This window comes from Bos mutus, chromosome 27 (assembly GCF_027580195.1).
Source record: "Bos mutus isolate GX-2022 chromosome 27, NWIPB_WYAK_1.1, whole genome shotgun sequence".
NCBI classification, from domain to species: Eukaryota; Metazoa; Chordata; class Mammalia; order Artiodactyla; family Bovidae; genus Bos; species Bos mutus.
Genome location: NC_091643.1, coordinates 7,315,516 through 7,336,397, shown reverse-complemented (window position 1 = coordinate 7,336,397; position 20,882 = coordinate 7,315,516). Strand labels below are relative to the sequence as shown.

At 51.6% G+C, this 20,882-nt stretch overlaps 1 protein-coding gene across 4 annotated transcripts in view; it reads right to left on the bottom strand.

Annotated features, from left to right (window-relative positions):
* The window catches only part of SH2D4A (SH2 domain containing 4A), a 74,382-nt gene that overhangs the window by 10,179 nt on the left and 43,321 nt on the right, over window positions 1-20,882 (bottom strand). For 2 of the 4 annotated variants that reach the window (XR_011462887.1, XR_011462888.1), the window contains exons 8-10: window positions 17,854-17,984; window positions 3,056-3,276; window positions 1,531-2,182 (exon numbers count right to left, since the gene is read on the bottom strand). Coding sequence is in view for 2 of the 4 variants with exons in the window: in XM_070364306.1 (XP_070220407.1) it covers window positions 2,090-2,182; window positions 3,056-3,276; window positions 17,854-17,984 (445 nt within the window). In the remaining 2 variants the exon portion in view is untranslated. Of the gene's footprint in view, window positions 1-918; window positions 2,183-3,055; window positions 3,277-16,410; window positions 16,741-17,853; window positions 17,985-20,882 lie in introns of those variants that run through there. The other 2 variants (XM_070364306.1, XM_070364308.1) reach the window with 2 other exon arrangements.

Sequence of the window (20,882 nt, the reverse complement as noted above, 5' to 3'; positions counted from 1 at the left end):
AAGTGAAAAACTGAGGTTCAGATAGATAGAGGGACCTGTCTGAGGTCACATAGCTAATGGTGGAAAGAGATGGGAACGGGAGTTTCTGACCCCTGGCCTTTGTGTGTCTCTGCAGTTCTGTGATGTCATGACTGCAAAACTACCATTAGACATGAAAGCTGAGAGACACGACCTCTCAGACAACAGAATCCACATGGGACATTTTAAGCAACACTTAACAATAATCTGTTTAAAAACTGTCTCATTACAGCACACATACACCTGTACATACTCACACACACACATGTACCCCACCCCCTTCTCTGACTATACACAGTCAAGGTGTGTTTTGCATGACCAACACCCTCACAGACAGACTGCTGCAGCCCTACGCCTCCTTTAGAACAGCTGCCCCAGGAGTCAGGCCCAGAGTACCAGTCAGGGCCCCCTCTCTCAGGACGATCTTGCTAGGGCTCATCCAGAAGCCGCTGGAGGCTCGGGTAGGCTCAGTGGGGCAGGAGACGCCTGACCCAGTACATCTGCCAGAATTGCCAGGGGAGGTTATCTCCTGCTTTCCCTTCGTTAGGAGATGGGCAGGCTGAACAGTGAGAACAGCTGCCCCAAGAGTCAGGCCCGGAGTTATCAGTCAGGGCCCCCTCTCCCGGGACGATCTCGCTGGGGCTCATCCAGGAGCTGCTGGAGGCTGGGATGGGCTCAGTGGGGCAGGAGGCGCCTGACCCAGTACATCTGCCAGAATTGCCAGGGGAGGTTATCCCCTGGGTTATCCCGCTCTCCCTTTGTTAGGAGGCGGGCATGCTGAATAGTGACCACGGGTACACAGTGCGTGTCAGCGTCTGTGACGACGTAAACGTCTGTATTCGTTTCTGGGGCTCTCCCGTAATAAATTACCATAAACTCAGTGGCTTATGAAAAGGGACATTTATTGCATCATAGTTCTGGAGGCTAGGAGTCTGAAGCTGAGGTGCGCCCAGGGCCCTGGGGAGGGGGGGCTCCAGCCGCCCTGCGGGCCCCCGTGTCCCCGGGTTTGCAGCTCCTCACTCACGACTCTGCCTCGTGTGCCTCCGCTTCCAGAGCCCCCCTCCTTGTCAGAACACCAGCCGTCGGCCCTGGGCCCACCCTCATCTGGTCTGACCTCAGCCCCAGAGACCCTGTTTTCAAATAAGGTCAGGTTCAGGTGCAGGGTGCGGGGGTCTCATCCCAGGACATGCGGTGCCATGGCGCTTCCTCAAATGCCCTGCTCCGTCTGCCAACACCAGTCACGTGTGGGGCTTCCCCCTTCTCTGTCCTGGGTGGAGCCCTGCCTGCTCCCCAAGAGCTGGGAAACCATCTCACACACGGTCCCTTGCCTCCTGCCCTCGCCCAGAGTATTTCTGTCCATGTGAAGCCCCTCTTCTGACACCTTCAAATGCTGCATTCAGTTCACCCCATCTCCAGCTCGTGCTCCCTGTGTGTCCCTCACCCTGTCTGCCACACGCCCAGTGAGGTGGGTGGGAGTGGTCGGCTCAGCCCCCAATGCCACCTGAACCTCACCTGAACAGGAGCCTGAGACCTTCCCGTGAGGCCGTGGGAGAGTCTGGTTTTGAGGTGTCCCTTTATTCCGACCAGCTTCCCACGTGGCGCTAGTGGTAAAGAACACGCTTGCTGATGTCGAAGATGTAAGAGATGTGGGTTTGATCCCCGGATCGGGAAGATCCCCTGGAGGAGAGCATGGCAACCCACTCCAGTATCCTCGCCTGGAGAACCCCATGGACAGAGGAGCCTGGTGGGCTACAGTCCATGGGGTCGCACAGAGTCGGACACGACCAAAGAGATTTCGCTCGCGCTTAATTCCTACGAGGTACCGGTTTCTTGGTCTGTTTCACATGTCGTCAGTGTCGTGGCCTTCGTGTTAGGAGCTGTGGAATTGCGGGTTCGTCTCCCTTTACTGCTGGAGCATGTATGGCATGGAGGAGGTGATTCCCTCTTGGCGTGAAACTCCAGCATGCATGCAGAGATCTTCATGGGACCTCAAGGGTCCTTTCACTTGGTCGGGGTCGGCTCGCCGTGGCTTCTCATGTGTGTGCCTCGGGGTCTGCTGGCTGCAGGGCTGTCACTCAAACAGCTCCAGGTAGTCAGGCGGCTCTCGCTGCTGACCGCAGGGGTACAGAAGGAGCTCCTTCCCCAGGGAGGTGATGGGCTCCTCCTGTGAGGGAGACAGTACAGGTCAGGCTGCAGCCCCCCGAGAGCAGCAGGGGCATCAGCCCAGGCTCCCACGTCTTATTTACAGGACACTTTCATAAGAAGCCCTTCATGCCTTGCCGGAGCACACAGCTTCTGGTCTCCCCTCGCTTTACACTAAGCTTTCTTGGCTTAGGCAACCCTGAAAGAGAGATTTTTTGTCCACAAGCTGCCCCGTGGTCTCCCTCCTTCCCAGGCTTGTGCTCTCACTTAAGGGTGTTCTCATATGGAAAAGAATGTATTTTTAAAAAAGAATGTGTCTGTGTGTACATATATAATGGAATTACTCTGCTGTACAGCAGTAATTAGCACAACACTGTAAATCAGCTATACTTAAGAAAAAGTGTTCTCAGATGTAATCGGACTGCACAGATTTTGCATCATCTCGTGCATTCTCTGCCCCACTGGGTTCTCCCTGAGTATATGAGGAGGGACCAGGTTCAGTGATAAAGGAAATGCAATTAACAATCCTTGTTATTGGGAAGGTTACCCACATGGCTCAGCGGTTAAAAGAATGCGCCTGCTAATGCAGGAGGTGGAGGAGATGTGGGTTCATTCCCTGGGTCGGGAAGATCCCTTGGAAGAAGAAATGTCAACCCACTCCAGTATTCTTGCCCGGAGAATCCCACGGACAGAGGAGCCTGGCGGGCTACAGTCCATAGTGTCACAGAGAGTAGGACACGATTGAGCATGAGCACCATTATCGGGAGGAGTTATCGAAGCGGGGGGCTGATCTCCCACTGCTCGTCTCCGTTCTTTTCCGAGCAGCTGCCTTTCACCGTCAGGGCAGCTGCAGGACACCCATCGCCGAGCGAATGAAGCGTGCGCAGGCCCTCACCTTGTGGTACTCCACCAGCTCGGCCAGGCTGGAGTGCTGCAGCTGGTCCACACCCAGGAAGCTGTATGAGTCCGAGGAGGCATCTATGAGGAAGTGTTTGCAGCCGTCCTCGGACTGGTAGGACAAGGTGTAGCCCTTGACCTTCTCGTTGACCCGGATCAGAAAGCTGCCCGGCACGCAGGTGCTCAGAAGCTCATTCGCTCTATTTACGGTGAGGATTCCTGCAGGAAAGAAGGGCAGGGGTTTCAGCCACATCATTTCCAAAGCTTCCCCCTGCTAAACACAGCCGTGTGGATAAAGCCAGTAACGACCTGAGCTGCCCTAAATCCACATTGGGTTTTCTTGGAGCAGTAGTGTGGTTTGTCTTCTGGTATTTGGTACCTGGGATGGGGTAGGTTCCATAAGCAAATGTGTGGTACAAATTTGGGCTTCCCAGGGCAGTGCGGAGGTAAAGAACCCGCCTGCCAATGCAGGAGGCATAAGAGACCTGGGTTTGATCCCTGGGTGGGGAAGATTCCCTGGAGGAGGGCATGGCAACCCACTCCAGTATTCTTGCCTGGAGAATCCCCATGGACAGAGGAGCCTGGTGGGCTACAGTCTATAGGGTCGAAAAGAGTTGGGCCCCGCTGAAGCGACTTGGCACGTATGCAGTACGAATGGAGCGCTTGCTCCTCAGAACACGTTTCCACGTGCACACCCAGTGACAAGCATGGTCGTCATGTGGCTTCTGAATGGTATGACCTCCTAGATGGTCATCCTGGGAGGGTCAGATCTCCCAAGTTGACTGATGGGGACCCTGGGGCCTGGGAATGATCCTACGAGATCTGGAGCAGGAGTTCTCACCGGAGAAATGTCTGGAAACGTCTCAGACACTGGGGCTGGGGGGTGGGGTGGCTCCAGTCTCCTCCAGTGCATGGAGACGGGGATGCTGCCAAACCTCCCCACGCACAGAACAGCCTCACTACAGACAGTGATCCAGTGCCAAAGGCTGGCAGTGCCGAAGGCGGGCACCCTGACCAGGTGTCAGCGAGTTAGTGACAGTGTCCTCTGCTGCGACTACTCCTAAATGAGGCTTCATTTAAAGGAATGAAGCAAGAGATGGCAGGCATACACACGTATGTGTGTTTTTGTGCTGTGCTTAGTTGCTCAGTTGTGTCCGACTCTTTGTGACCCTGTGGACTGTAGCCCACAGGCTCCTCTGTCCATGGGATTCTCCAGGAAAGAATACTGGAGTGGGTTGCCACGCCCTCCTCCAGGGGATCTTCCCAACCCAGCGATCGAACCCAGATCTCCTGCATTGCGGGTGGATTCTTTACTGTCTGTGCCACCAGGGAAGCCCAAGAATACTGGAGTGGGTAGCCTGTCCCTTCTCCAGCGGATCTTCCCAACCCAGAAGTTGAACCGAGGCCTCCTGCATTGCAGGCGGATTCTTTACCAGCTGAACTACCAGGGAAGCCCCACGTGTATATATGCATACTATCTATTTGTGTCTTCATGGATATTCAAAAGGACGCCACTCTTCATACACACACACACACACACACACGTGTTATGCTCCATACGCATAGTTTGGATGTCTCATGCTGCTGCTGCTGCTGCTAAGTCGCTTCAGTCATGTCCGACTCTGTGCGACCCCATAGATGGCAGCCCACCAGGCTCCCCCATCCCTGGGATTCTCCAGGCAAGAACACTGGAGTGGGTTGCCATTTCATTCTCCAATGCATGAAAGTGAAAAGTGAAAGTGAAGTCGCTCAGTCGTGTCCGACTCTTTGCAACCCCATGGACTGCAGCCCACCAGGCTCCTACGTCCATGGGATTTTCCAGACAAGAGTACTGGAGTGGGGTGCCATTGTCTTCTCCAGGATGCCTCATGAATTCACAGTAATTCAAGACCAGCCTTTCCCCCCAATTAGTCCACACTCCTGAGGTCTGACCCGTGCTCCCGGTTTCCCTTCTTGCTCCTCCTCATCTGTAATTCTTCAGGTGAGCCCACGACATGATAAGACAGAGAGGAAGTGTGCAGACATGTGCTGGCAGGATGGTGAGCTGCTCTGAGCTCTGGGCAGAGAGCAGCATTTCCCGCGTCAGCAGATGGAACCTCCCTCCTCTTCCATGCTGACACTCGGTATTACGATTAGGGAGAAACCCAAAAGGCCTCCTGGTGAAAAGGCAATGGATTATCACAGCTCCTTAGTTCGATAAGACTAAAGTTAGTAAAGTTAATTGAGAATTAAACCTAAGGATCCAAAGTAAAACGTCAAATGAAACCACTTCTGTTCTTTTCTGTAAGTAAACCTTTGAGAAGGGAGAATTAGAGATCACACAGTCCCCAGGCCCCGTCCAGCCTCGTCTACCCTGCAGGGCCCAAACCCGCACATCTGGGTGTGGGGGCTCAGCGCTAGGGTGACGCGGGGTGATGGCAGGGCCTGCAGCCATCCCCTCATGGACAGGAAACGCGTCTATGAGGGAAGAAGCAGGCGGCCTCTCCTCTGGGGTCCCCGCTCTGCCAGGACCCTGCCCCGCAGGCCGCTGAGTCCAGTCCAGTCGCCTTCCTGCCCTTTCCCGATGAGACTAAGGTGCTGGACACAGCAGGCATTGCGACTCTGAGGAGCCCCTGGGGTTGCTGCCGGGTGTCTGCGTCAGGCGCCCAACTAATGCCCAGGTGAGCATCCCCGCGGCGACTGCTCCTTCCTGCCTGTTTCACCTTCTACACACCCAGTCCCACTGTGGGCATTGGAGGCTGAACCCAGGCCACCGGTGACCAGCCTGCCCAGGGCCTGCAGGGGCTGCAGTGTGAAGACTCTGGGTCTTACGCTGTCTAAAACCAGGGGGATTGCTCAGTGACTTCATCCTGGAAAGATTTCTCTCCCCTCCCTGACAGGCTGACTCTGAAATTCCAAGTGACTTCAACAGACGGTACAGATGTCATCATTTATAATATCTGGATTTCAGCATGATGGAGTCCGATTCCTAGAACAAAAGCCATTCTGGAAGATTATTATAACCAGAATGAGACAAATTCCTCCTCAAGTCAGGTCATAGAGTAGCTGCAAATCAGACCGTCCGCGAGCCCCTGTAGCTGTTCTCAGCGTGCACAAACTCCGGCTCGGCCTCGGCTCCAGCAGCGCGGGGCCCCTCTCCCCTCGGTGGTGCCCACGGCAGGTGCAGAAGGTGAGCGCCGCGGGGACCAGGCTTTGCTCATTCGCTTCACCGCAGGGTCGGCGTTCCTGAAGGGCACGAGCTCTCGGGGCATCTGATGACACAGGTCGACATGCAGTTTCTTCCGATGTCATCGAGGGCAGCGGGGGCCTCCAGGGAGGTCTGGCTGAGGTCACGGCCAAGCAGCGAGCTTGGTCTGCCTGCAAAGGGGGCTGTTGCACGCAAAACTGAAGTCCAGCATCAGACGCTAATCACCGGGGGACCCCTGCCCAGGGCGTGACGCTAAGAAATTGGTTCTAGTACAGACAGTGGTCTTCCTCCAGTCCCCGCTGAGGCCGTGACCCCCCAGGCTGCCTCCCTCCGGCCTCTCCAATGGCTCACTCAGCCCCACCTCCATCCAGCCAGCATGGTCCACAGCTCTGGAAAGGACCCTGGCACGCCCTGAGGTCTCTCCCCGCCCCGCCTCCTCGTGAGCAACCACCGCTCCTAGTTTATCTTCACGCCCTCGGGAACTGCTACCCGGAAGACGCCCGGGAAAGGTCTAGCACATACCTCGCTCACAGTCAAGTGAGAAACGTCCCTCTCCAGGACAACCCTAGCACCCACTGCCACTAGGCTGAGAGCTGATAACAGGGACCAGGGGTGCCCTCGTGTTTCTCCGAGGTACCCCCAGGCCTGAGTCACACGCACACCTGTGTGCCCTGCTTCCAGCACCTGGACAAGCCGTGTTTAATAACCAAACGAATGAGAACTCAGTAACAACAGCACTGAGAGCTCTTCACGTCTGCCTGGCCCTCCCCCAAATGGGCATTCCCTTATCTGATCCTCACTGAGGCCTGGAGAAGAGGTGCTGTCACGGCCCACCAAGCACAGAGGGGAAGGCCCGCGTCTCAGAGGTCCCAAGGTGGGTCTGGAGCGCAGGCCGGAACCAAATGCCAGACCAGAGAAGCCAAGCTCGCACCCACCCTCCAGAACACCTGCCCCTGGCAGGCGTGTCGGGCTCCAGAGACTCCTACTCATTGTGTTTCTTCCCCAAACAGGTTTAGAATAAGCAGCAGCATGGCCATTTGGGGGGTCTTCCCTGGTGGCTCAGATGGTAAAGAATCTGCCTGCAACACAGGAGACCTGGGTTCGATCCCTGAGTTGGGAAGATCCCCTGGAGAAGGAGATGGCTGCCCCCTGCAGTATTCTTGCCTGGAGAATCCCACGGACAGAGGAGCCTGGCGGGCTACAGTCCATAGGGTCGCAAAGAGTCAGACATGACTGAGCGACTAAGCGAGCGAGCAAGCGATGGCCGTTTTACACATGGGAAAGCTGAGAAAGAAGGGTAGGCACCCGAAGCTACAGGACAAGTTAGTGGTGGTTTCAGGCTCCTGCTCAGGGCTTGGCTGAGCCCAACCCACCGGGCTCATGAAACTTTCCTGGAGTTGGCTGAGAATTTAAAATGAGATTGATTTCACAAAGAGGTGTCGTTTCCTACTTGGGCAGCCTAAAGAAGATGTGTTTCTCAGTGATTACCGGCTGCAGTCCCTATGTGTGGAGACGATGCACCGTGACCCCTATGACCCCCTCAGCTCAGAGTTCGGCGGTCGTGGATAAAGAAGCCCCAGCCCGCGCCTTTGGGGCTCCCTGATCTCATGGGGTCTGCTGGGGCGGTGGAGATCCCGGTGCTGTCTCAACCTCTCCTCTGGACGAGAGAAAAGCCGGAGGTGTTTCCAAGCAGAACCCTGCAGACTGAGAGCGTACACGTCACCCCTGGCGAGTCACAGTCGGGACAGAGCTCTCCCTACCTCACCCTCTGATCCTTCAGCACGTACGGGACTCAGGTTCAGAGAGGCTCTGGGTCCTGCCCTGGTCCTCTGCCTAGAAGGAGACCCACACGATGCTGACATGGACCTTGGGCGCTCAGGCACCTTGGAAGTTCAAGTGTTAGTCTCAGTCGTGTCCGACTCTCTGCGACCCCATGGACTGTAGCCTGCCAGGCTCCTCTGTCCGTGGGATTCTCCAGGCAAGAAGACTGGAGTGGGTTGCCGTGCCCTCCTGCAGGGGATTCCTGGCCCAGGAATCGAACTGGGATCTCCTGCACTCAGGCAGATTCTTTATACCAGCTGAGCTGCCAGGGCTCAGGTACCTTAGGGATGAGGAAAAGTGGTCAGAGCTCTTAAAATATTATTCATAATGTTTCCCTAGGAATTCAAAGATTAAAATGACATCATGTGTTCTCACTTCATCACCTTAATGGCCAACACTTACTGAAGGTGCCTGAGCATGCATCACACACGGTTCTGAGTACGTTGCGTTACACCTCACCGAGTTTTCCGACCAGCCCTGGGAGGCAGGTAATGGATTATCCGGACAGATGACAGGCAAGTGCAGGAGTCGTGCCGACTTGCTGAGGCCACGCAGCCGGCTGGTGGGGGACGGGGAGCTGGGTGCAGGCGGCGTGGCCCCGGGGACGCACTTGTCACCAGCAAGCTGGCGCCTCTCCCCACTCTCCCCGCCACCAGCGTCAAGGAGCAGTGTCCAGCCTGCTCTGACGGTGACAGCAGAAATCCAGGACACGGGCATGTGACAACAAAGAAAGTGTGACAGCAAAAGCGTGGATTTAATATCCATGTAAAATATCCCAAGTAAAACCCTCCAGCAGAGCCGCTCTCCTTAGCAGGACCCACCCGCTCCCCTCTGTCTCGCCTCTCAGGCCCCTCCAAGAACACAGCGGGAACCACAAGCCTGGAGCCCCCGGGCGTCAGTAATGGGAAGCGCAGGGCTCCCGGCACAGGCAGGCAGTGATGGCCGGCAGCATCAGGGCAAAGACCCCACAGCAGCATCTGAAAAACCCAAGGGAGGGCTTTGAGGTTCATGAACTCCTCTCAACAGTAGTGGAAAAAGATGCTAAGAGTTTTGCAGCAAGTTTGCTGCACGGGGTAATGTCTGAAAAAAGTCAGGGTCTCCCAGGCAATTGTGTAGTATTTGCTGCAGAGAAGCCAGCGCTTCTCAAATCTGTAGGAGTACTCTGGCTTTCACACCTTTATCTTCATCTTTGGTTAGTTCAGAACTAGCTAAGGCTAGGCAGGCACAGCGGAGCGCTGCGGAGAGTAACGTGGACAAAGCGCTCTGAGGCCGCAGTGCAGATGAAGCTTCGGTACTGAGCGGAGGGGAGTCCTCGGGCTCGCGGCTCAGGCTCTGCTGGGGCCTCCCAAGGTCAAGGCCTCCAGTGCCCTTCCCTATCACACACAGGCACCCAGATCCTCCTGCTGCCAGCCACAGCCCCTCCCACTCCATGAGGGAGATGAATCACAGGTGTAGGTGAGGCAGGGTGGATACATTAGGGTGACTTTGGAAAGTCACACCCATCAGTCTTTGTGTGTAAGTCAAGACAAAGCTTGAAAATCCCTTTGTGAGAGATGGGCAGAATTTTGATGGCCCCACAAGTAAGAAATCTCCAAGCCTCAGGAAAATGGCTGGAAGACAGATGATCACTTAAGGGTGCCAGGGTCCAGGTTCATTAAGGTTTTAGCCTGAAAGAAATCTTGGGAGGCTTCTGTGAGACTTTCTCAATGCAACCCCTCCAGGTATACACAGTCTGCCCTGGAGGACTGTGCTGATGGAGCCTGGGTGGCGCAGTGAAGAGTAACTGGGAAGAGCAAGACTGACTCCATGTTGCATCCATTTCTTTTTTCTATCTAACTTTTGTGCCCTGTGGCCTGTGCTGAGTCATGCTGGGTTCTGCACCTTTTCTAGAAAGAATGTTACCCATAGCCTGAAATATACAGGAAGCCCATTCTCAAGCCTCTGACCTTTTAAGGGTATAACTCTTTTACATTCACACAGAGATAAAAAGTTGCAGAACAGAGAATAACATTTGTCTCTTTGGAGGTTTACAGGAACATTATGACCTGACCTACGGAGACAGCTGCAAGAACAAAGGATTCCAATACCAAGAAGTTTGCATCAGCCAACCATACCTCCCTCCCCTTTTAGTATAAAAGAAGCCTGAATTTTTACTTGGGGAAGATGCTTCTATGGAACATTTGTCCACCATCTTCTTGATCTTCTGGCTTTCCAAATAAAGTTACTATTCCATGTCCCAGCACTTTATCTAATAATGTGCTGGCCTATCACGTGGCGAGCAGAACACTGGGAGGACAAAGACACAGGACTCTTCCTGGACACTTCTCTCCAGGGAACCTAGGTTTGAGAGAGTAACTGCCTCCAGAGAAATGGATATGATTTAACCCCCTTGGAGAATGAAGATTTGAAGGGTGTATCAAAAATGGAGGGGCTTCCCGGGTAACTCAGCTGGTAAAGAATCCACCTTCAAGGCAGGAGACCTTGGTTCAATTCCTCGGTCAGGAGGTTCCCCTGGAGAAGGGATAGGTTACCCACTCTAGTATTCTTGGGCTTTCCTTGGTGGCTCAGATGGTAAAGAATCTGCCTGCAATGTGGGAGACCTGGGTTCGATCTCTGGGTGAGGAAGATCCCCTGGAGGAGGGCATGGCTATCTGCTCCAGTATTCTTGCCTGGAGAATCCCCATGGACAGAGGAGCCTGGCGGACTACAGTCCACAGGATCACAAAGAGTCGGACATGACTGAGCTATGCAGGAAAAATGGAAGCAATCAAAATAGCTGTGGTATGAACTGTGTTGGTATCCTGTAGATGTTAAAGGGATTTACTTTTTAAGTAGCTTAAAATACAAAGGTTTTTAAAAATGTAAAGCATTTGGAGAGCAGGTTTGATCATATGCCACAAAAGCAAAGACATTTAAAAGAAATAAATCAGGTGGAAATATTTAATCAACCGTCTAATCACTTCCATATTTGGATAAGGAAGTGTAAATTACCTTTCAGAGGAATAATGATCAACTATTGATGCATGAAGCAAGCACGTGAATTCTCTAACAACAACAGAAGCAATTAGAGGTCTCCCAAATCAGAAATCTGTTTGTGCATTTCCTTCCATCTTTTTCCCGTCTTCCCACTCACAGCCTCTGCTGGCTCCTAAGCTCCTGACACTGCTGAATGTTTCACAGAAGTAGGAAAATGCTGATGGACAGAGTGAAGAAATGGGTCCGCGGGGTGATGGATGGACCTTCCAACTTCAGTTTTACTTGTTCCCCAGCCCTTTTCTTCAAAAAGCTGAGTACAGTTAATTATATACCTACCTACTTAGGGGACCCATAGCAAGAGACAGGATAAGTGAAATGGCCATGTTCAGCGGGGTGTCAAGTTAGCCAAGAGGGCTTCTCGACACTTATCGCCAACTGCACCAACAGCCCAGACCAGAAGGTGCTGTAACAGGGTGGCTACTCGGGAGAATGAGATGGATAAAAACACGGATTATATTCGACAATCAAGACAGTCCTGAACACTCATGCGTGAGAGGAGGTAAGGGGTGAGGACAGAGAGAGAAGAAGACAATCCATCTTGAGGAAACAAAACCAAACGGACTACAATACTCAGATTATAAACCTAAGAAAGCGACAGCAGTGTTCAGCAACCCAGCACACACTGGCATCTCTCCACACCCTCCCTGCTGACCCCACACGCAACCGTAACTGCCTGGGATGATTGCAAGCAACTTCATTCCCTATTTGCAGGGTGGCTCTCCTTTGGTCCTTCCAGATTATTGCTGCCTTCTGGGGTGACCTCCTGGGCTCTAGACTTATCAAGGACAAGTGAAGTCGCTCAGTCGTGTCCAACTCTTCACGACCCCATGGACAGTAGCTTACCAGGCTCCTCCGTCCATGGGATATTCCAGGCAAGGGTACTGGAGTGGGCTGCCATTTCCTTCTCCAGAGGATCTTCCTGACCCAGGGATCGAACCCGAGTCTCCCACATTGCAGGCAGATGCTTTACCGTCTGAGCCACCAGGGAAGCTATTGTCAAGGACAGGCCCTAAGTAAATAATTGAGGAAAATAATTAAGATCTATGTTATTGAAGTGCTGCCTCATCCTTGTACGTGATGCTGTTACTGAAGACAACACTTTTTGGCGGGGTGAGGCTGATGAGGAGGAGAAGGGCAGAGGGAACCAGAGGGGTAAACTTTCTCTTAGGCTGATCAGTTACAACAGAGAGGCTGCACCAGGGCCTAAGCCTTCTCAGATGTCAGCTGACTTAGAAACAATGCTGTGGTGTAGATTCTATTATTACCTCCATTCACAGAGGAGAAAACACAACTCAAACCCAGTGATCCATCTCGGGAGTCTGGTACTAAGCCTGCATCACACTACATTTCCAAGCTGTGTGTATTAGTTGCTCTGCTGCTGCTAAGTTGCTTCAGTCGTGTCCGACTCTGTGAGACCCCATAGACGGCAGCCCAGCAGGCTCCCCCGTCCCTGGGATTCTCCAGGCAAGAACATTGGAGTGGGTTGCCATTTCCTTCTCCAATGCATGAAAGTAAAAAATGAAAGTGAAGTCGCTCAGTCGTGTCCAACTCTTAGCAACCCCATGGACCGCAGCCCACCAGACTCCTCTGTCCATGGGATTTTCCAGACAAGAGTACTGGAGTGGGGTGCCATTGCCTTCTCCAGTCACGTCCAACTCTTTGTGACCCCAAAGACGGTAGCCCGCCAAGCTCCTCTGTCCATGGGATTCTCCAGGCGAGAATACTGGAGTGGGTTGCCATTCCCTTCTCCCGGGGATCTTCCTGACTCAGGGATCAAACCCTGGTCTCCTGCATTGCAGGCAGATTCTTTACCGTCTGAGCCACCAGGGAAGCCACCTTTCCAAGCTAGGAGCTAAGAAAACTCTGTGCTGCCTTGGGGCATTGAATTGACCAGAAAGAATGGTCAAATGATTACAAGGAATAACAGAAGAAGACACCCACCTATCTAGGAACCCTGAAAAGCTAAACTGAGGACAAATCAATGCAAATTAAAACAAGGTGGTTCCACTGGTAAGATTAAGCTGGTGGGAGTTTAACTTTGTTTAATGACTTTGGAAGACATCCGGCAACACTTAAAGAGGTTCGTATCCTACCTCCCAGCAATTTCACTTCTAAATACACACCCTGAAGAAATGATCACAAATGTGTTCAAGGAGGCAAGTTCAGGGTGAATACCACATCATTTTCCATAACAGCAAAAAAATTGTACCAAATATAGGAGAAGAGATGAATGAGAAATGACACACGTGTGTATGTGTGTGTGATAAAATATATATCATCAAACACAAAAGATTACGTGTTTTATAGAATGTGTATTATAAATATATAAATAACATATATCATAAAATACTGCACTACAAATACCACTAATGATTAGTCCACCTTTATAAACAAGGGAAAACCCACTTAACATAATATTGACAGAAAATGTATGTTTCAGAAGAACGTCTACACATGATACCATGTTATATGTTAAATGTTAAACACATTGTTCTGTTTTGTAGAAACATATGCATACCTGTGTTTTATATTTTTAAAATATATTTTACTGAAGTACCCACACATGTATACATGTAATAAAATGCAAATATGGATGGGAAAGTCAGCTTCAGAAGAGTGGTTCATCCCTTGGGAAGAGGAAACAGCATCAAAACAGAGTGAAAAAGGAGCCTTAATTCTGTCTTTCAGGGTTTATTTCCTAGTAAAAATAGACACAAAGTAAATATGGCTTTTAACACTCCCCCTATCTGGAGAGCAGCTAAAATACTTGTTACATCACTGGCACTGGATTATTTTCCCCTGTACTGTTTTTGTGTAAAATGTTTCATAATTAGAAAAACCATGTTCAAAGGAGGAGAGAAAAACCCTCCCTGGTATGGGCGGCCCCATCTCAACAGTTGAAGGCCTTCAGAGCCTGATCTTCCCTGAGCAAGAAGGAAGCTGGACCCGCTGTCCACCTGCTCCTCCCTGCCACCGTGCTGGGTGCTGCCTGGCGCTCCCTCAGCTCCTCTCTCACACCTCCCAGCTCACCCCTGGAAAACCCCACGCCCTCCATGCTTCTGATTACGTGCTGACGATCTATTATCTCCAGCTCTGACCCATTAGTCTAGCTGCCCCAGGGACCGTTTCACACAACAGCCCCAAAGAACCTTCAAAGTCATCACCCCAAACGAGTGCCCTGCCCCCTCCCCTAAGTTCTCGCATCCTCTGGGGTCCTCTGGGGTCCTGCCGCATCCTCTGGGGTCCTGCCTCATCCTTTGGGGTCCTGCTGCATCCTCTGGGGTCCTGCCGCATCCACATCCTCTGGGGTCCTGCCGCATCCTCTGGGGTCCTGCCTCACCAACATCCTCTGGGGTCCTGCCACATCCTCTGGGGTCCTGCCTCACCAACATCCTCTGGGGTCCAGCCTCATCCTCTGGGGTCCTGCCGCATCCTCTGGGGTCCTGCCTCACCAACATCCTCTGGGGTCCTGCCACATCCTCTGGGGTCCTGCCGCATCCTCTGGGGTCCTGCCTCACCAACATCCTCTGGGGTCCTGCCACATCCTCTGGGGTCCTGCCTCACCAACATCCTCTGGGGTCCTGCCACATCCTCTGGGGTCCAGCCTCATCCTTTGGGGTCCTGCTGCATCCTCTGGGGTCCTGCCGCATCCACATCCTCTGGGGTCCTGCCGCATCCTCTGGGGTCCTGCCTCACCAACATCCTCTGGGGTCCTGCCACATCCTCTGGGGTCCTGCCTCACCAACATCCTCTGGGGTCCAGCCTCATCCTCTGGGGTCCTGCCACATCCTCTGGGGTCCTGCCGCATCCTCTGGGGTCCTGCCTCACCAACATCCTCTGGGGTCCTGCCGCATCCTCTGGGGTCCTGCCTCACCAACATCCTCTGGGGTCCTGCCACATCCTCTGGGGTCCTGCCTCACCAACATCCTGTGGGGTCCTGCCACATCCTCTGGGGTCCAGCCTCATCCTCTGGGGTCCTGCTGCATCCTCTGGGGTCCTGCCACATCCACATCCTCTGGGGTCCTGCCACATCCTCTGGGGTCCAGCCTCATCCTCTGGGGTCCTGCCGCATCCTCTGGGGTCCTGCCTCACCAACGGTGTGCAGCCCCTGCCCTCCCCACAAGCCAGAGGCCCAGCTGCCCTCACTTCCCTGGTCCCTGCCTTCTGACCCCCATTCTTACTCAAAGCTAATTTAGAAAAAGGGGTAAAATACAGACTCCATCGGGGGAAAATTAGGTGGCCAAAACAGTAACTTACGAAGGGTGATTTAGGGGTCTGAGTCAATGAAAGGAAGACGGCAAACCAACAGCAAACTGCCATCCTGTTATTTCAAAACACGTTTCCTAGTAAACAGTTATGTTTCAAAAAGATAAGCTGTGGTTCCTCTTCTCTTTATCATAGAAATGCAAAATTTTTTCTTCTTAAAAGTAAAGATAATAATTTACATTGATTACATGGCTGTGTATTTACTATTACATCACTGCTACTGCTAAGTCACTTCAGTTGTGTCCGACATCGTGTGACCCCATAGACGGCAGCCCACCAGGCTCCCCGTCCCTGGGATTCTCCAGGCAAGAACACTGGAGTGGGTTGCCATTTCCTTCTCCAATTACATCACTATATCATATCATATTATTTACTTTGCTTACAATGGGCTTCCTAGGCAGAGCTAGTGGTGAAGAACCCACCTGCCAATGAAGGAAATGTAAGAGACGCAGTTCAATCCCTGGGTCGAGAAGATCCCCTGGAGGAGGGCATGGCCACCCACTCCAGTATTCTTGCCTGGAGAATCCCATGGACAGAGGAGCCTGGTGGGCTACAGTCCATAGGGTCACAAAGAGTCAGACACGATTGATACAACTATGATAAATATTTGTATAAATGTAAATAAATCATCAACAATAGCAATTAATAAATGACAGGTAAAATCCAAGAGTCTTATATTTTAACCAAAGCTTCAACTAAATTTTTAGTCCAACTGTGTCTTCCTAGCTCATAGAAACTCTTTCAAGTAGAACTGCCTATTAAAGTATCAGGATTTTTAACAACATCAGCACTTTGAATGTCTCACTCCCTGCAGTTAAAAAGCTAGCACCCTTGGAACCAGGAAGAGCAGCATCTTCTGCCCAGCAACACAGAGACTACAGAGAGGCCGGTTTCCTCACTGCTTATCTTAAAAAAGAAGACAGGCAAGGCGAGATGGTGGAGAAAGACAGGCAACGCGAGATGGTGGAGGTGCTGACATGTTCTTTCTGCTCACCGTTGTCAGTCCCTCCCCCAGTATCTTCAGAGGAGAGCAGAAGGGGGAAGGAGGCTTAAGACCTCCTCCTGGGAGACAGAGGGGGCTCCTCTGGGCTCCCTCCCCCAGTATCTTCAGAGGAGAGCAGAAGGGGGAAGGAGGCTTAAGACCTCCTCCTGGGAGACAGAGGGGGCTCCTCTGGGCATGGACAGTTACAAAACCTCAGTCCCCAGAGAACCTGCATTTTCAGGGAAAACGAGATGGTTCTGCTGCACCTGTAAAAGCAGTCCCTTCGCAGAGAGCCTGCCACAGACGACTTGGTTCTTTCTCAGAGGAGTTTGCCATCCTATGGGTTTGGTAGCTGATTTTTGTGGCTCTATTTCTACGTGAGATGATCCTACTGAAAAGAGAGTACTCTTAAACACAACTCAAACCAAGACACCCGTTAGGACAAGCGTTCTCTGTGAGAGGACGTGATTTCTGTCTTAAAGCTTTTGTTGTCCACAGAGCCAGTGATAATCCAACCCAACCACAGAACTCGCAGAAGCAGCAGACAGAAAGTCACTGCCTGTTTTTGAAATCCAAGAAGCTGAGAGGTCAGTGAGGTGGGTGCAGGGTAAATAGACGGTTTGAATGAGTCCAGTTTCAAGCATTGAATGAAGACATGCTTTATGAGCTGACCTCTGCTTAGCCTCCAACAAGCCCATCTCGCAGCCTTAACTGCAGGGATCAAAACCACAGAACTTTTAATTGAAGGTCACAGTGCTCAACCCCTTCATTTAATGCATGAGGAAAATGAGGCTCGGATAAATGGATTCACTACAGAGAACCAAATCCTAAAGGAAATCAACCCTAAATATTCGTTGGAAGCACTAAGGCTGAAGCTGAAGCTCCAGTACTTTGGCCACCTGATGAGAACTGACTCATTGGAAAAGACCCTGATGCTGGGAAAGATTGAAGGCAGGAGGGGAAGGGGACAACAGAGAATGAGATGGTTGGATGGCATCACCGACTCGACGGACATGGGTTCGAGCAAACTCTGCGAGATCGTGGACAGGGAGGCCTGGCATGCTGCAGTCCGTGGGGTCACAAAGAGTGGGACACAACTTAGCAACTAAACAACAAGAACAAGAGAGAACGTGATCTGCTCAAGGTCAGGTGGCCTGTGCCCTTCCGACCACATCTGGTGGCCCCTCCCTGCTTGGGGGTGGGGGGCGGACTGACGGTGCTGCCATCCGTGGGGGGCACAACCGAGTGCCCTGTGCAGGGGCCCAGGGGGCAATGCCTTGCCAGTCGCCCCACGGTGTCCATCTGGAGTGATCAACCAACCTCTGCTGGCAGCCACCAAGGCTGCGGCCCACTTGGCAGGTGCCAGCCGCTCCCTGAGAAAGCTGGGAAAATCCACCTTCTGAGAGCCTCTCTGGGGCTCTCTGGGGTGGCTCAAGCGGAAGGGAGCCTTTGTCCTGCCCTCCTGCTGGCTCACCCGCCGCCAGGGTCAGCGCCGCACACTCACCGTGGAACCAGGGAGCGATGCTGTCTGAGTCCGCCAGGTAGCCCGCCCGCAGAGGAAGCTGCTCCTCCTGGAACCAGCGCCTGATGTCCTCCTGGGCTGGGCTGGACGCCGGCCTCCTCACTCTCTGATTCCTGACATTCGTAAAAGGTTTGCAAGTTAGAGTCACTGGATTTGAAAATAATGCTTTCAAAACTCATGTGCGCACGCACACACACACACAAAATACAACACACGTCTGAAGATCACACGGCTGAGCTTCTGAGGTGGGGCCCTGCACACAGCTGTCACAGGGCTCCTCAAGGCAGGGAACAGGGTGGGGAATGGATCTGCCCTGCCGGTCCTGTAGACTACTCATGGGTTTGAGTTAACACTACAGTGTTTAACTCATTTTTGATATGAGTGAGAAGCTCCATTAACTCCCAATTAAAAATTGAGAAAACAGCACTAAAAAGTGAAATATTCTGCCCCCCACCCCATATTTTCCTGGAGAGCAAGTGCTTGCAAGCAGAAGAACCCAAAGGCCATAGAATAAACTTCCCCAACACTTTCATCATTCAATTTCCTCTTCTTCCTGTTTCCACTAACCTCCCTGACTTGCTTCCTTCTCTGACACACTTTCAAAAGTTCTGCTAAAAGGCAGTCTCAGAAATGGAAGGTAAAAGAAAGAAGAGTGTTTGAAGGTTGGTTAAGAGAAAGATACAGGCAGCAGCATGGTTTTGAAATAAAAATCAGTAGCAGAACTTAAGTTCTGGGGCCTAAGTCAATTTCCATTGTAAAAAGCAACACTGCAGTGTTTTAATAATAAATGTATTTCCAAGTCCCAGGCCCACTAATTCTGAGCAGAATTCAGTGTAAAAACAATGAGTCTAAATGAGCTACTGGATATCATGTAAATTAATTTATGTTCTTTATATGTCTTAATGGTAACACATGCTACCAGGAGTTACATGTGACATACATGTCAGCGTGTACATATACACGCGTGATGTACATGCAAGTACATAGGAAGATAGCAGTTTGGAGAAAACAGCCTGTAATACTTGACCTTCTGGGGGAGCGGACACTGCACACACGAGATTACATGCTGATTTCTCCTCCCAGCCTTCAGATTAGGTCCTTTTCTTCAGGAAATCTTCGGTGATCAAGCGGAAACTCCACGGACAGTCCGTGTCTGTCCTTCTCTGGGCTGGCTCCTAGCTGACCTCGGTCATCACTGTTTGAAATCTCAGCCCTGACACCATCCAGTCTGGCCACCTCACAAAAAGCACTTCATGCAAGTGGCTTAAGTTGGAAAAAATGAGCTAACCGAGCTTAAAACATCATCTTAAAACCCTCGTGAAAGGGCACCTTTGTTGCCGTCAGTCGCACGGGCTGAGCTCTAAAAACGCCCTGGGTGCAGACATATGGCGGCACGTTCCCACCCTCGGGGGAGCCTGGAGGAGCACCCAGCCCACAGGGACCCGGCCCAACACAGAGACAGGCTCGGGCGCAGGAGGGGCTGGGCAGGAGTTCACGCTCTGCGCCTGGTCACAGCACTGTGGGGTCTTCCTTGTTTTGTTATCCATAAGGAAAAACTCGCTCCCCAAACAGCCACTCTGTAGAGTGGTCATTTCGTGCTGGCTCGCAAGTCCCCAGATGGAACCTTTCTTCTGAGTAAAGAAATAATCACAGAAGAGGAAACGCCCACCCCCTGCTTCCTCTGAGGTCATAATTCCTGTTAGGAAAAAACCCTGAAGATAACCACTGACCTCATACAAAGGGAGAGCTTTGTTCTTTATTTTTCCATACTCCTAACAGAGAAGGGTTTTTAGTGTTTATGTCAGAGAGGACAAGGCTTTAGACAGTTGTATTTCATTAAATCGATATGTGATTTCTCTCAGTTATTTTAAATATCATCTGTCTACATACCAAATCATATAATAGCAATAACCGGGAGAAAATAATTTTATAATCAGTTAACATAAGGTCATGTGAATGTATGGCAAAAACCACCACAATACTGTAAAGTAATTAGCCTCTGTTAAAATAAATAAATTAAAACAAAACAGAACAATATAAGGTATGGGAGTTTCTGCTGTGGTACCACTGTTCTAGCTTTGACTAGACGGACATTTGTTGGCAAACTGATGTCTCTGCTTTTGAATATGCTATCTAGGTTGGTCATAGCTTTCCTTCCAAGGAGTAAGCGTCTTTTAATTCCATGGCTGCAGTCACCATCTGCAGTGATTTTGGAACAGAAAAATAAACTCTGACACTGTTTCCACTGTTTCCCCATCTATTTCCCATGAAGAGATGGAACCAGATGCCATGATCTTCATTTTCTGAATGTTGAGCTTTAAGCCAACTTTTTCACTCTCCACTTTCACTTTCATCAAGAGGCTTTTTAGTTCCTCTTCACTTTCTTAACTTTTCGTTAAGGAGCTTCCAAAACAAATTGTTCTGCCTAATACCCCCAAAGCTAAGGTAATCGTCATCATCAAATAAAGTCTGCATTTAAAAAAAGAAACATTTCCAAATTCTCAACCTATGAGCTTAGCTGTATATCCCAGAATGAGTGTGTGTGTTCAGTCGTGTCCGACTCTTTGGGACCCAATGGACTGTAGCCCTCCAGGCTCCTCTGTCCATGGAATGTTCCAGACAAGAACACTGGAGTGGGTTGCCATTTCCTACTCCAGGGGATCTTCCTGACCCAGGGATTGAACCTGCGTCTCTTGCATCTCCTGCACTGGCAGGTAGGTTCTTTACCCGCAGAGCCACCAGGAAAGGCTGCCCCAGAATGAGAACCGTCATCAAATCTTTCATCCTGATCTGTGGAAAATGGAGTTCTGCTGGTGACGTGAAGGCCAGCAAGCCCGGGGTTCCCACTGGGACGACTCCTCAACCGTCCCCCTCCCCTTACTGGCTGTCACCAGAGAGGGGCTGGGCTGGGGGCATGCGAAGTCACTAACCTGTCTAGGTATCTTCACGAAGTTACTGGGCATGTTAGTGGTACCCACAGTGGGGATTTTACAGGCGAGGAGGGATGAAGG